Below are 16,562 nucleotides of genomic sequence, written 5' to 3'. Positions count from 1 at the left end.
TTCACTCGCCCTCGCTTCACTCGCCCTCGCTTCACTCGCCCTCGCTTCACTCGCCCCTCGCTTCACTCGCCCTCGCTTCACTCGCCCCTCGCTTCACTCGCCCTCGCTTCACTCACCCTCGCTTCACTCGCCCTCGCTTCACTCGCCCTCGCTTCACTCGCCCCTCACTTCACTCGCCCTCGCTTCACTCACCCTCGCTTCACTCGTCCCTCGCCTCACTCACCCTCGCTTCACTCGCCCTCGCTTCACTCGCCCTCGCTTCACTCGCTCTCGCTTCACTCGCTTCTCGCTTCACTCGCCCTCGCTTCACTCGCCCTCGCTTCACTCGCCCCTCGCTTCACTCGCCCCTCACTTCACTCGCCCTCGCTTCACTCGCCCTCGCTTCACTCGCCCTCGCTTCACTCGCCCCTCGCTTCACTCGCCCTCGCTTCACTCGCCCTCGCTTCACTCGCCCTCGCTTCACTCGCCCCTCGCTTCACTCGCCCTCGCTTCACTCGCCCACGCTTCACTCGCCCCTCGCTTCACTCGCCCCTCGCTTCACTCTCCCTCGCTTCACTCGCCCTCGCTTCACTCGCCCCTCGCTTCACTCGCCCTCGCTTCACTCGCCCACGCTTCACTCGCCCCTCGCTTCACTCGCCCCTCGCTTCACTCGCCCCTCGCTTCACTCGCCCTCGCTTCACTCGCCCTCGCTTCACTAGCCCCTCGCTTCACTCGCCCTCGCTTCACTCGCCCACGCTTCACTCGCCCCTCGCTTCACTCGCCCTCGCTTCACTCGCCCTCGCTTCACTCGCCCTCGCTTCACTCGCCCTCGCTTCACTCGCCCCTCGCTTCACTCGCCCTCGCTTCACTTGCCCCTCGCTTCACTCGCCCTCGCTTCACTCGCCCTCGCTTCACTCGCCCTCGCTTCACTCGCGAATCACTTTAGTCCCACCGACTGGGAGGAAAATAAACGCCACGGATGGAAATCAGCAGAATGTGACAGCTCTGCACAGGGCCAACGGTCAACAAAATGTCTCATGGGCGGCACTCATCACTAGAGAGAGTCTTAATGGAGGAGAGAGTGTTGTGGAGAGGAGTTGAGAGAGAGAACTCAGGACCCAGGCGACTGGAGATATGGCCAACTATGGAGGAGTACTGGACAAGGTTACAGAGACAGGGAGGGTTATAGGGGCTGGACGAGGTTACAGAGATGGGGAGGGTTATAGGGGCTGGACGAGGTTACAGAGATGGGGAGGGTTATAGGGGCTGGGGGAGGTTACAGAGAATGGGAGGGTTATAGGGGCTGGGGGAGGTTACAGAGATGGGGAGGTTTATAGGGGCTGGACGAGGTTACAGAGATAGGGAGGGTTATAGGGGCTGGACAAGGTTACAAAGATGGGGAGGGTTATAGGGGCTGGACGAGGTTACAGAGATGGGGAGGGTTATAGGGGCTGGACGAGGTTACAGTGATAGGGAGGGTTATAGGGGCTGGGGGAGGTTACAGAGATGGGGAGGGTTATAGGGGCTGGGGGAGGTTACAGAGATGGGGAGGGTTATAGGGGCTGGACGAGGTCACAGTGATAGGGAGGGTTGTAGGGGCTGGGGAAGGTTACAGAGATAGGGAGGGTTGTAGGGGCTGGGGGCGTTTACAGAGATAGGGAGGGTTGTAGGGGCTGGGGGCGTTTACAGAGACAGGGAGGGTTGGAGGGGCTTTGGGAGGTTACAGAGACAGGGAGGGTTGGAGGGGCTTTGGGAGGTTACAGAGACAGGGAGGGTTGTAGGGGCTGGGGGAGGTTACAGAGACAGGGAGGGTTGTGGGGGCTGGGGGAGGTTACAGAGACATGGAGGGTTGTAGGGGCTGGGGGCGGTTACAGAGATGGGGAGGGTTATAGGGGCTGGACGAGGTTACACAGATAGGGAGGGTTGTAGGGGCTGGATGAAGTTACAGTGATAGGGAGGGTTGTAGGGGCTGGGGGAGGTTACAGAGATAGGGAGGGTTATAGGGGCTGGACGAGGTTACAGAGATGGGGAGGGTGATAGGGGCTGGACGAGGTTACAGTGATAGGGAGGGTTGTAGGGGCTGGGGGAGGTTACAGAGATAGGGAGGGTTATAGGGGCTGGACGAGGTTACAGAGATGGGGAGGATTATAGGGGCTGGACGAGGTTACAGAGATGGGGAGGATTATAGGGGCTGGACGAGGTTACAGAGATGGGGAGGGTTATAGGGGCTGGGGGAGGTTACAGAGATGGGGAGGGTTATAGGGGCTGGATGAGGTTACAGAGATAGGGAGGGTTATAGGGGCTGGACGAGGTTACAGTGATAGGGAGGGTTATAGGGGCTGGACGAGGTTACAGAGATGGGTAGGGTTATAGGGGCTGGACGAGGTTACAGAGATGGGGAGGGTTATAGGGGCTGGACAAGGTTACAGAGATGGGGAGGGTTATAGGGGCTGGACGAGGTTACAGAGATAGGGAGGGTTATAGGGGCTGGACGAAGTTACAGTGATAGGGAGGGTTGTAGGGGCTGGGGGAGGTTACAGAGATGGGGAGGGTTATAGGGGCTGGGGGAGGTTACAGAGATGGGGAGGGTTATAGGGGCTGGGGGAGGTTACAGAGATGGGAGGGTTGTAGGGGCTGGACGAGGTTACAGAGATGGGGAGGGTTATAGGGGCTGGGGGAGGTTACAGAGAATGGGAGGGTTATAGGGGCTGGGGGAGGTTACAGAGATGGGGAGGTTTATAGGGGCTGGACGAGGTTACAGAGATAGGGAGGGTTATAGGGGCTGGACAAGGTTACAAAGATGGGGAGGGTTATAGGGGCTGGACGAGGTTACAGAGATGGGGAGGGTTATAGGGGCTGGACGAGGTTACAGTGATAGGGAGGGTTATAGGGGCTGGACGAGGTTACAGTGATAGGGAGGGTTATAGGGGCTGGACGAGGTTACAGAGATGGGGAGGGTTATAGGGGCTGGGGGAGGTTACAGAGATGGGGAGGGTTTTAGGGGCTGGACGAGGTCACAGTGATAGGGAGGGTTATAGGGGCTGGACGAGGTTACAGTGATAGGGAGGGTTATAGGGGCTGGACGAGGTTACAGAGATGGGGAGGGTTATAGGGGCTGGGGGAGGTTACAGAGATAGGGAGGGTTGTAGGGGCTGGGGAAGGTTACAGAGATAGGGAGGGTTGTAGGGGCTGGGGGCGTTTACAGAGATAGGGAGGGTTGTAGGGGCTGGGGGCGTTTACAGAGATAGGGAGGGTTGTAGGGGCTTTGGGAGGTTACAGAGACAGGGAGGGTTGGAGGGGCTTTGGGAGGTTACAGAGACAGGGAGGGTTGGAGGGGCTTTGGGAGGTTACAGAGAAAGGGAGGGTTGTAGGGGCTGGGGGAGGTTACAGAGACATGGAGGGTTGTAGGGGCTGGGGGCGGTTACAGAGATGGGGAGGATTATAGGGGCTGGACGATGTTACAGAGATGGGGAGGGTTATAGGGGCTGGACGAGGTTACACAGATAGGGAGGGTTATAGGGGCTGGACGAGGTTACAGTGATAGGGAGGGTTATAGGGGCTGGACGAGGTTACACAGATAGGGAGGGTTATAGGGGCTGGACGAGGTTACAGTGATAGGGAGGGTTGTAGGGGCTGGGGGAGGTTACAGAGATAGGGAGGGTTATAGGGGCTGGACGAGGTTACAGTGATAGGGAGGGTTATAGGGGCTGGGGGAGGTTACAGAGATGGGGAGGGTTATAGGGGCTGGACGAGGTTACAGAGATGGGGAGGATTATAGGGGCTGGACGAGGTTACACAGATAGGGAGGGTTATAGGGGCTGGACGAGGTTACAGTGATAGGGAGGGTTGTAGGGGCTGGGGGAGGTTACAGAGATGGGGAGGGTTATAGGGGCTGGACGAGGTTACAGAGATGGGGAGGGTTATAGGGGCTGGACGAGGTTACAGTGATAGGGAGGGTTGTAGGGGCTGGGGGAGGTTACAGAGATAGGGAGGGTTATAGGGGCTGGACGATGTTACAGAGATGGGGAGGATTATAGGGGCTGGACGAGGTTACAGAGATGGGGAGGATTATAGGGGCTGGACGAGGTTACAGAGATGGGGAGGGTTATAGGGGCTGGGGGAGGTTACAGAGATGGGGAGGGTTATAGGGGCTGGATGAGGTTACAGAGATAGGGAGGGTTATAGGGGCTGGACGAAGTTACAGTGATAGGGAGGGTTGTAGGGGCTGGGGGAGGTTACAGAGATGGGGAGGGTTATAGGGGCTGGGGGAGGTTACAGAGATGGGGAGGGTTATAGGGGCTGGGGGAGGTTACAGAGATGGGAGGGTTGTAGGGGCTGGACGAGGTTACAGAGATGGGGAGGGTTATAGGGGCTGGGGGAGGTTACAGAGAATGGGGAGGGTTATAGGGGCTGGACGAAGTTACAGTGATAGGGAGGGTTGTAGGGGCTGGGGGAGGTTACAGAGATGGGGAGGGTTATAGGGGCTGGGGGAGGTTACAGAGATGGGGAGGGTTATAGGGGCTGGGGGAGGTTACAGAGATGGGAGGGTTGTAGGGGCTGGACGAGGTTACAGAGATGGGGAGGGTTATAGGGGCTGGGGGAGGTTACAGAGAATGGGAGGGTTATAGGGGCTGGGGGAGGTTACAGAGATGGGGAGGTTTATAGGGGCTGGACGAGGTTACAGAGATAGGGAGGGTTATAGGGGCTGGACAAGGTTACAAAGATGGGGAGGGTTATAGGGGCTGGACGAGGTTACAGAGATGGGGAGGGTTATAGGGGCTGGACGAGGTTACAGAGATAGGGAGGGTTATAGGGGCTGGACAAGGTTACAAAGATGGGGAGGGTTATAGGGGCTGGATGAGGTTACAGAGATGGGGAGGTTTATAGGGGCTGGACGAGGTTACAGAGATAGGGAGGGTTATAGGGGCTGGACAAGGTTACAAAGATGGGGAGGGTTATAGGGGCTGGACGAGGTTACAGTGATAGGGAGGGTTATAGGGGCTGGACGAGGTTACAGAGATGGGGAGGGTTATAGGGGCTGGACGAGGTTACAGTGATAGGGAGGGTTATAGGGGCTGGACGAGGTTACAGTGATAGGGAGGGTTATAGGGGCTGGACGAGGTTACAGAGATGGGGAGGGTTATAGGGGCTGGGGGAGGTTACAGAGATGGGGAGGGTTATAGGGGCTGGGGGAGGTTACAGAGATGGGGAGGGTTATAGGGGCTGGACGAGGTTACAGAGATGGGGAGGGTTATAGGAGCTGGACGAGGTTACAGAGATAGGGAGGGTTGTAGGGGCTGGACGAGGTCACAGTGATAGGGAGGGTTGTAGGGGCTGGGGAAGGTTACAGAGATAGGGAGGGTTGTAGGGGCTGGGGGCGTTTACAGAGATAGGGAGGGTTGTAGGGGCTGGGGGCGTTTACAGAGATAGGGAGGGTTGTAGGGGCTTTGGGAGGTTACAGAGACAGGGAGGGTTGGAGGGGCTTTGGGAGGTTACAGAGACAGGGAGGGTTGGAGGGGCTTTGGGAGGTTACAGAGAAAGGGAGGGTTGTAGGGGCTGGGGGAGGTTACAGAGACATGGAGGGTTGTAGGGGCTGGGGGCGGTTACAGAGATGGGGAGGATTATAGGGGCTGGACGATGTTACAGAGATGGGGAGGGTTATAGGGGCTGGACGAGGTTACACAGATAGGGAGGGTTATAGGGGCTGGACGAGGTTACAGTGATAGGGAGGGTTGTAGGGGCTGGGGGAGGTTACAGAGATGGGGAGGGTTATAGGGGCTGGACGAGGTTACAGAGATGGGGAGGGTTATAGGGGCTGGACGAGGTTACAGTGATAGGGAGGGTTGTAGGGGCTGGGGGAGGTTACAGAGATAGGGAGGGTTATAGGGGCTGGACGAGGTTACAGAGATGGGGAGGATTATAGGGGCTGGACGAGGTTACAGAGATGGGGAGGATTATAGGGGCTGGACGAGGTTACAGAGATGGGGAGGGTTATAGGGGCTGGGGGAGGTTACAGAGATGGGGAGGGTTATAGGGGCTGGATGAGGTTACAGAGATAGGGAGGGTTATAGGGGCTGGACGAGGTTACAGTGATAGGGAGGGTTATAGGGGCTGGACGAGGTTACAGAGATGGGTAGGGTTATAGGGGCTGGACGAGGTTACAGAGATGGGGAGGGTTATAGGGGCTGGACGAGGTTACAGAGATAGGGAGGGTTATAGGGGCTGGACGAAGTTACAGTGATAGGGAGGGTTGTAGGGGCTGGGGGAGGTTACAGAGATGGGGAGGGTTATAGGGGCTGGGGGAGGTTACAGAGATGGGGAGGGTTATAGGGGCTGGGGGAGGTTACAGAGATGGGAGGGTTGTAGGGGCTGGACGAGGTTACAGTGATAGGGAGGGTTATAGGGGCTGGGGGAGGTTACAGAGATGGGGAGGGTTATAGGGGCTGGGGGAGGTTACAGAGATGGGGAGGTTTATAGGGGCTGGACGAGGTTACAGAGATAGGGAGGGTTATAGGGGCTGGACAAGGTTACAAAGATGGGGAGGGTTATAGGGGCTGGACGAGGTTACAGAGATGGGGAGGGTTATAGGGGCTGGACGAGGTTACAGTGATAGGGAGGGTTATAGGGGCTGGACGAGGTTACAGTGATAGGGAGGGTTATAGGGGCTGGACGAGGTTACAGTGATAGGGAGGGTTATAGGGGCTGGACGAGGTTACAGAGATGGGGAGGGTTATAGGGGCTGGGGGAGGTTACAGAGATGGGGAGGGTTATAGGGGCTGGACGAGGTTACAGAGATGGGGAGGGTATTAGGGGCTGGGGGAGGTTACAGAGATGGGGAGGGTTATAGGAGCTGGACGAGGTTACAGAGATAGGGAGGGTTGTAGGGGCTGGACGAGGTCACAGTGATAGGGAGGGTTGTAGGGGCTGGGGAAGGTTACAGAGATAGGGAGGGTTGTAGGGGCTGGGGGCGTTTACAGAGATAGGGAGGGTTGTAGGGGCTGGGGGCGTTTACAGAGATAGGGAGGGTTGTAGGGGCTTTGGGAGGTTACAGAGACAGGGAGGGTTGGAGGGGCTTTGGGAGGTTACAGAGAAAGGGAGGGTTGTAGGGGCTGGGGGAGGTTACAGAGACATGGAGGGTTGTAGGGGCTGGGGGCGGTTACAGAGATGGGGAGGATTATAGGGGCTGGACGATGTTACAGAGATGGGGAGGGTTATAGGGGCTGGACGAGGTTACACAGATAGGGAGGGTTATAGGGGCTGGACGAGGTTACAGTGATAGGGAGGGTTATAGGGGCTGGACGAGGTTACACAGATAGGGAGGGTTATAGGGGCTGGACGAGGTTACAGTGATAGGGAGGGTTGTAGGGGCTGGGGGAGGTTACAGAGATAGGGAGGGTTATAGGGGCTGGACGAGGTTACAGTGATAGGGAGGGTTATAGGGGCTGGGGGAGGTTACAGAGATGGGGAGGGTTATAGGGGCTGGACGAGGTTACAGAGATGGGGAGGGTTATAGGGGCTGGACGAGGTTACACAGATAGGGAGGGTTATAGGGGCTGGACGAGGTTACAGAGATGGGGAGGATTATAGGGGCTGGACGAGGTTACAGACATGGGGAGGATTATAGGGGCTGGACGAGGTTACACAGATAGGGAGGGTTATAGGGGCTGGACGAGGTTACAGTGATAGGGAGGGTTGTAGGGGCTGGGGGAGGTTACAGAGATGGGGAGGGTTATAGGGGCTGGACGAGGTTACAGAGATGGGGAGGGTTATAGGGGCTGGACGAGGTTACAGTGATAGGGAGGGTTGTAGGGGCTGGGGGAGGTTACAGAGATAGGGAGGGTTATAGGGGCTGGACGAGGTTACAGAGATGGGGAGGATTATAGGGGCTGGACGAGGTTACAGAGATGGGGAGGATTATAGGGGCTGGACGAGGTTACAGAGATGGGGAGGGTTATAGGGGCTGGGGGAGGTTACAGAGATGGGGAGGGTTATAGGGGCTGGATGAGGTTACAGAGATAGGGAGGGTTATAGGGGCTGGACGAAGTTACAGTGATAGGGAGGGTTGTAGGGGCTGGGGGAGGTTACAGAGATGGGGAGGGTTATAGGGGCTGGGGGAGGTTACAGAGATGGGGAGGGTTATAGGGGCTGGGGGAGGTTACAGAGATGGGAGGGTTGTAGGGGCTGGACGAGGTTACAGAGATGGGGAGGGTTATAGGGGCTGGGGGAGGTTACAGAGAATGGGGAGGGTTATAGGGGCTGGACGAAGTTACAGTGATAGGGAGGGTTGTAGGGGCTGGGGGAGGTTACAGAGATGGGGAGGGTTATAGGGGCTGGACGAGGTTACAGAGATGGGGAGGGTTATAGGGGCTGGACGAGGTTACAGTGATAGGGAGGGTTGTAGGGGCTGGGGGAGGTTACAGAGATAGGGAGGGTTATAGGGGCTGGACGAGGTTACAGAGATGGGGAGGATTATAGGGGCTGGACGAGGTTACAGAGATGGGGAGGATTATAGGGGCTGGACGAGGTTACAGAGATGGGGAGGGTTATAGGGGCTGGGGGAGGTTACAGAGATGGGGAGGGTTATAGGGGCTGGATGAGGTTACAGAGATAGGGAGGGTTATAGGGGCTGGACGAAGTTACAGTGATAGGGAGGGTTGTAGGGGCTGGGGGAGGTTACAGAGATGGGGAGGGTTATAGGGGCTGGGGGAGGTTACAGAGATGGGGAGGGTTATAGGGGCTGGGGGAGGTTACAGAGATGGGAGGGTTGTAGGGGCTGGACGAGGTTACAGAGATGGGGAGGGTTATAGGGGCTGGGGGAGGTTACAGAGAATGGGGAGGGTTATAGGGGCTGGACGAAGTTACAGTGATAGGGAGGGTTGTAGGGGCTGGGGGAGGTTACAGAGATGGGGAGGGTTATAGGGGCTGGGGGAGGTTACAGAGATGGGGAGGGTTATAGGGGCTGGGGGAGGTTACAGAGATGGGAGGGTTGTAGGGGCTGGACGAGGTTACAGAGATGGGGAGGGTTATAGGGGCTGGGGGAGGTTACAGAGAATGGGAGGGTTATAGGGGCTGGGGGAGGTTACAGAGATGGGGAGGTTTATAGGGGCTGGACGAGGTTACAGAGATAGGGAGGGTTATAGGGGCTGGACAAGGTTACAAAGATGGGGAGGGTTATAGGGGCTGGACGAGGTTACAGAGATGGGGAGGGTTATAGGGGCTGGGCGAGGTTACAGAGATAGGGAGGGTTATAGGGGCTGGACAAGGTTACAAAGATGGGGAGGGTTATAGGGGCTGGATGAGGTTACAGAGATGGGGAGGTTTATAGGGGCTGGACGAGGTTACAGAGATAGGGAGGGTTATAGGGGCTGGACAAGGTTACAAAGATGGGGAGGGTTATAGGGGCTGGACGAGGTTACAGTGATAGGGAGGGTTATAGGGGCTGGACGAGGTTACAGAGATGGGGAGGGTTATAGGGGCTGGACGAGGTTACAGTGATAGGGAGGGTTATAGGGGCTGGACGAGGTTACAGTGATAGGGAGGGTTATAGGGGCTGGACGAGGTTACAGAGATGGGGAGGGTTATAGGGGCTGGGGGAGGTTACAGAGATGGGGAGGGTTATAGGGGCTGGGGGAGGTTACAGAGATGGGGAGGGTTATAGGGGCTGGACGAGGTTACAGAGATGGGGAGGGTTATAGGAGCTGGACGAGGTTACAGAGATAGGGAGGGTTGTAGGGGCTGGACGAGGTCACAGTGATAGGGAGGGTTGTAGGGGCTGGGGAAGGTTACAGAGATAGGGAGGGTTGTAGGGGCTGGGGGCGTTTACAGAGATAGGGAGGGTTGTAGGGGCTGGGGGCGTTTACAGAGATAGGGAGGGTTGTAGGGGCTTTGGGAGGTTACAGAGACAGGGAGGGTTGGAGGGGCTTTGGGAGGTTACAGAGACAGGGAGGGTTGGAGGGGCTTTGGGAGGTTACAGAGAAAGGGAGGGTTGTAGGGGCTGGGGGAGGTTACAGAGACATGGAGGGTTGTAGGGGCTGGGGGCGGTTACAGAGATGGGGAGGATTATAGGGGCTGGACGATGTTACAGAGATGGGGAGGGTTATAGGGGCTGGACGAGGTTACACAGATAGGGAGGGTTATAGGGGCTGGACGAGGTTACAGTGATAGGGAGGGTTGTAGGGGCTGGGGGAGGTTACAGAGATGGGGAGGGTTATAGGGGCTGGACGAGGTTACAGAGATGGGGAGGGTTATAGGGGCTGGACGAGGTTACAGTGATAGGGAGGGTTGTAGGGGCTGGGGGAGGTTACAGAGATAGGGAGGGTTATAGGGGCTGGACGAGGTTACAGAGATGGGGAGGATTATAGGGGCTGGACGAGGTTACAGAGATGGGGAGGATTATAGGGGCTGGACGAGGTTACAGAGATGGGGAGGGTTATAGGGGCTGGGGGAGGTTACAGAGATGGGGAGGGTTATAGGGGCTGGATGAGGTTACAGAGATAGGGAGGGTTATAGGGGCTGGACGAGGTTACAGTGATAGGGAGGGTTATAGGGGCTGGACGAGGTTACAGAGATGGGTAGGGTTATAGGGGCTGGACGAGGTTACAGAGATGGGGAGGGTTATAGGGGCTGGACGAGGTTACAGAGATAGGGAGGGTTATAGGGGCTGGACGAAGTTACAGTGATAGGGAGGGTTGTAGGGGCTGGGGGAGGTTACAGAGATGGGGAGGGTTATAGGGGCTGGGGGAGGTTACAGAGATGGGGAGGGTTATAGGGGCTGGGGGAGGTTACAGAGATGGGAGGGTTGTAGGGGCTGGACGAGGTTACAGAGATGGGGAGGGTTATAGGGGCTGGGGGAGGTTACAGAGAATGGGAGGGTTATAGGGGCTGGGGGAGGTTACAGAGATGGGGAGGTTTATAGGGGCTGGACGAGGTTACAGAGATAGGGAGGGTTATAGGGGCTGGACAAGGTTACAAAGATGGGGAGGGTTATAGGGGCTGGACGAGGTTACAGAGATGGGGAGGGTTATAGGGGCTGGACGAGGTTACAGTGATAGGGAGGGTTATAGGGGCTGGACGAGGTTACAGTGATAGGGAGGGTTATAGGGGCTGGACGAGGTTACAGTGATAGGGAGGGTTATAGGGGCTGGACGAGGTTACAGAGATGGGGAGGGTTATAGGGGCTGGGGGAGGTTACAGAGATGGGGAGGGTTATAGGGGCTGGACGAGGTTACAGAGATGGGGAGGGTATTAGGGGCTGGGGGAGGTTACAGAGATGGGGAGGGTTATAGGAGCTGGACGAGGTTACAGAGATAGGGAGGGTTGTAGGGGCTGGACGAGGTCACAGTGATAGGGAGGGTTGTAGGGGCTGGGGAAGGTTACAGAGATAGGGAGGGTTGTAGGGGCTGGGGGCGTTTACAGAGATAGGGAGGGTTGTAGGGGCTGGGGGCGTTTACAGAGATAGGGAGGGTTGTAGGGGCTTTGGGAGGTTACAGAGACAGGGAGGGTTGGAGGGGCTTTGGGAGGTTACAGAGACAGGGAGGGTTGGAGGGGCTTTGGGAGGTTACAGAGAAAGGGAGGGTTGTAGGGGCTGGGGGAGGTTACAGAGACATGGAGGGTTGTAGGGGCTGGGGGCGGTTACAGAGATGGGGAGGATTATAGGGGCTGGACGATGTTACAGAGATGGGGAGGGTTATAGGGGCTGGACGAGGTTACACAGATAGGGAGGGTTATAGGGGCTGGACGAGGTTACAGTGATAGGGAGGGTTGTAGGGGCTGGGGGAGGTTACAGAGATGGGGAGGGTTATAGGGGCTGGACGAGGTTACAGAGATGGGGAGGGTTATAGGGGCTGGACGAGGTTACAGTGATAGGGAGGGTTGTAGGGGCTGGGGGAGGTTACAGAGATAGGGAGGGTTATAGGGGCTGGACGAGGTTACAGAGATGGGGAGGATTATAGGGGCTGGACGAGGTTACAGAGATGGGGAGGATTATAGGGGCTGGACGAGGTTACAGAGATGGGGAGGGTTATAGGGGCTGGATGAGGTTACAGAGATAGGGAGGGTTATAGGGGCTGGACGAGGTTACAGTGATAGGGAGGGTTATAGGGGCTGGACGAGGTTACAGAGATGGGTAGGGTTATAGGGGCTGGACGAGGTTACAGAGATGGGGAGGGTTATAGGGGCTGGACGAGGTTACAGAGATAGGGAGGGTTATAGGGGCTGGACGAAGTTACAGTGATAGGGAGGGTTGTAGGGGCTGGGGGAGGTTACAGAGATGGGGAGGGTTATAGGGGCTGGGGGAGGTTACAGAGATGGGGAGGGTTATAGGGGCTGGGGGAGGTTACAGAGATGGGAGGGTTGTAGGGGCTGGACGAGGTTACAGAGATGGGGAGGGTTATAGGGGCTGGGGGAGGTTACAGAGAATGGGAGGGTTATAGGGGCTGGGGGAGGTTACAGAGATGGGGAGGTTTATAGGGGCTGGACGAGGTTACAGAGATAGGGAGGGTTATAGGGGCTGGACAAGGTTACAAAGATGGGGAGGGTTATAGGGGCTGGACGAGGTTACAGAGATGGGGAGGGTTATAGGGGCTGGACGAGGTTACAGTGATAGGGAGGGTTATAGGGGCTGGACGAGGTTACAGTGATAGGGAGGGTTATAGGGGCTGGACGAGGTTACAGTGATAGGGAGGGTTATAGGGGCTGGACGAGGTTACAGAGATGGGGAGGGTTATAGGGGCTGGGGGAGGTTACAGAGATGGGGAGGGTTATAGGGGCTGGACGAGGTTACAGAGATGGGGAGGGTTATAGGGGCTGGACGAGGTTACAGAGATGGGGAGGGTTATAGGAGCTGGACGAGGTTACAGAGATAGGGAGGGTTGTAGGGGCTGGACGAGGTCACAGTGATAGGGAGGGTTGTAGGGGCTGGGGAAGGTTACAGAGATAGGGAGGGTTGTAGGGGCTGGGGGCGTTTACAGAGATAGGGAGGGTTGTAGGGGCTGGGGGCGTTTACAGAGATAGGGAGGGTTGTAGGGGCTTTGGGAGGTTACAGAGACAGGGAGGGTTGGAGGGGCTTTGGGAGGTTACAGAGACAGGGAGGGTTGGAGGGGCTTTGGGAGGTTACAGAGAAAGGGAGGGTTGTAGGGGCTGGGGGAGGTTACAGAGACATGGAGGGTTGTAGGGGCTGGGGGCGGTTACAGAGATAGGGAGGGTTGTAGGGGCTGGGGGAGGTTACAGAGACAGGGAGGGTTGTAGGGGCTGGGGGAGGTTATAGAGACAGGGAGGGTTGTAGGGGCTGGGGGAGGTTACAGAAATAGGGAGGGTTGTAGGGGCTGGGGGAGGTTACAGAAATAGGGAGGGTTGTAGGGGCTGGACGAGGTTACAGAGATAGGGAGGGTTGTAGGGGCTTTGGGAGGTTACAGAGACAGGGAGTGTTGTAGGGGCTTTGGGAGGTTACAGAGACAGGGAGGGTTGGAGGGGCTTTGGGAGGTTACAGAGACAGGGAGGGTTGGAGGGGCTTTGGGAGGTTACAGAGACAGGGAGGGTTGGAGGGGCTTTGGGAGGTTACAGAGATAGGGAGGGTTGTAGGGGCTGGGGGAGGTTACAGAGACAGGGAGGGTTGTAGGGGCTGGGGGAGGTTACAGAAATAGGGAGGGTTGTAGGGGCTGGGGGCGGTTACAGAGATAGGGAGGGTTCTGGCGGCTGTGTGTGACACTGGCCGTGTGTTCCTCGCTGAGGCCCACTATCTAACCTGAGGGACGTTGGATGGCGTAGTAATTCCCAGTGCTGCGAATTGTGGGGAATATGCGGCTAATCAAGCTCGCTGAGGGACTTTTTTCACATTCCGTTCAATCGTGCCCCATGAGTCCCAGAGATGTGGCTTTCTGGAATGTCTGGGGTACACCAGATTAAGTCCAAATGGCGTTTTTCCAATTCTGTTATTTGTAGTCATAAAGTCCTCTTGCATCAGATACTAATTCTAATGTCAGAGCTGTCAGTGAGTCAGAATCTCATGGTGTAAGCTCCGGGTTCTATACTGAGGGTGTGCTGTGCTAACCACACCGAGTGGTTAAGGTAAATCGTACAGATGCGTTTTAAGGGAAAACTGGATAAACACATGCGTGTGAATGGAGTAGAAGGATATCATAGAATTCCTACAGTGCAGAAGGAAGCCATTTGGCCCATCGAGTCTGCACCGACTCTCCGAAAGGGCACGCTACCTGGGTCCACTTCTCCGCCCAATCCCCGTAGCACCGCGCATCGATTTGGCCAATCCCCCTAAACTGCGCCTCTTCGGACTGCGGGACGAAACCAGAGCACCCGGAGGAAACCCACGGCGACACGGGGAGAAGGTGCAGACTCCATATATGGTGATAGGGGCGAGGTGAAGGGGAGAATGGGAGGAGATTGATGTGGAGTAGAGACACCAGCATGGAGCAGATGGGCTGAATGGCCTGTTTCTGTGCTGTGAATACTGAGGGATAATGATTTCATGTCATTGGATAGCGGCGTTGGCGAGGTCGCTTTTACTAAAACTAACTCTTCCCCAGTTTTAACCATGTGCATTTCTCTTTCAGAACGACCGCTACATTACACAGAGAAAGTCTTACCGATCCTACACTCGTTGGGCACCGATAGTTACTTAGTGGTGAAAAAGAACATCGCCATGGAAACCATGCTGATGTACCTGGGTAGGTGCACCATTGGCAGAAGCCAAACTCTTCGGTCCCAACGTAAAGCTGGGAGGTACTTGCCTTGCATGACACAGTGGGCGGCATCGGATTTGGGTTGAAGGCTTGTGCGTCATACGGGCGGTCCAAGGCAGAAGGAGGGGGCAACTGGGAAAGAGGGGTGGGGGGAGGAAGGAGATGCTGGGAGGGTGGGGATAAGCAGCCGGTTTGGGGGGAGACGGGGAGGGGAGGGAACGGGAGGGAGTTGTTGAACTAGAGAAGACCCCCATGCGGCAGAGGGAAGCTACACTAAATCTGTAACAAAACGCTCATTCAGGCTCAGCCGGGACATTGGCCCAATCCTGGACTTTCGGGAGGATGGGAAGGCTTCAGAGATTCACAAGGATGGCTCCGGGGATGAGGAACTTCCATTACGTAGATGGGTCGGGGAAGTCGGGACTGTTTTCCTTGGAGAAGAGAAGGTCAAGAGGAGATTTGCTCCTAGATATGCACTTGATGGTCGCCACTGACGGGATGGGCTAGAGAGCTGTAAAACTCACTGGCTCAATGATAGAGGTGTCCAAAACCACGAGGTCTCCGGACAAAGTAGACCGGGAGAAACTGTCACCATTGGTGGCAAGAATGGGGGAGATGGTGGCCTAGTGGTGATGTCACTGGACGAGTAATCCTGAGGCCCCAGGGTAATGATCTGGGGCCACGGGTTCAAATCCCACCAAGGCAGCTGGTGGAACTTAAATTCAGTTAATAAATCTGGAATAAAAAGCTAGTCTCAGCGATGGTGACTATGAAACTAGTATCGATTGTTGTAAAAATCCAGCTGCCCTTTAGGGAGGGAAATCTGCCGTCCTTACTCTGTCTGCCCTACACGTAACTCCAGACCCACAGCAATACTGTTGACTCTTAATTGATAAAGAATTTATTTAAAAAAGAATCTAAACCATTTTAAGGTAATTGGCAAAAGAAGCACCGGGGACATGAGGAAAAACCTTTTCACACAGCGACTGGTTAGGATCAGGAATGTACTGTCTGTGAGTGTGGTGGAGATAGATTCACACAGCGAGTGGTTAGGATCTGGAATGTACTGTCTGTGAGTGTGGTGGAGGCAGATTCACACAGCGAGTGGTTAGGATCTGGAATGTACTGGCTGTGAGTGTGGTGGAGGCAGATTCACACAGCGAGTGGTTAGGATCTGGAATGTACTGTCTGTGAGTGTGGTGGAGACAGATTCACACAGCGAGTGGTTAGGATCTGGAATGTACTGTTTGTGAGTGTGGTGGAGACAGATTCACACAGCGAGTGGTTAGGATCTGGAATGTACTGTCTGTGAGTGTGGTGGAGACAGATTCACACAGCGAGTGGTTAGGATCTGGAATGTACTGTCTGTGAGTGTGGTGGAGACAGATTCACACAGTGAGTGGTTAGGATCTGGAATGTACTGTCTGTGAGTGTGGTGGAGGCAGATTCACACAGCGAGTGGTTAGGATCTGGAATGTACTGTCTGTGAGTGTGGTGGAGACAGATTCACACAGCGAGTGGTTAGGATCTGGAATGTACTGTCTGAGAGTGTGGTGGAGACAGATTCACACAGCGAGTGGTTAGGATCTGGAATGTACTGTCTGAGAGTGTGGTGGAGACAGATTCACACAGCGAGTGGTTAGGATCTGGAATGTACTGTCTGAGAGTGTGGTGGAGACAGATTCACACAGCGAGTGGTTAGGATCTGGAATGTACTGTCTGAGAGTGTGGTGGAGACAGATTCACACAGCGAGTGGTTAGGATCTGGAATGTACTGTCTGAGAGTGTGGTGGAGGCAGATTCACACAGCGAGTGGTTAGGACCTGGAATGTACTGTCTGTGAGTGTGGTGGAGGCAGATTCACACAGCGAGTGGTTAGGATCTGGA

General features: G+C 55.9%; 1 protein-coding gene across 1 annotated transcript in view; it reads left to right on the top strand.

Annotated features, from left to right (window-relative positions):
- The window catches only part of LOC140392133 (arf-GAP with Rho-GAP domain, ANK repeat and PH domain-containing protein 1-like), a 209,737-nt gene that overhangs the window by 117,200 nt on the left and 75,975 nt on the right, over window positions 1-16,562 (top strand). The window contains 1 exon segment of the mRNA XM_072477471.1: window positions 14,547-14,660. Within this exon segment, the coding sequence (XP_072333572.1) occupies window positions 14,547-14,660 (114 nt within the window).

Source organism: Scyliorhinus torazame, chromosome 15 (assembly GCF_047496885.1).
Source record: "Scyliorhinus torazame isolate Kashiwa2021f chromosome 15, sScyTor2.1, whole genome shotgun sequence".
In the NCBI taxonomy this organism is placed as follows: domain Eukaryota; kingdom Metazoa; phylum Chordata; class Chondrichthyes; order Carcharhiniformes; family Scyliorhinidae; genus Scyliorhinus; species Scyliorhinus torazame.
This window is presented reverse-complemented; position numbering and strand designations above follow the sequence as displayed.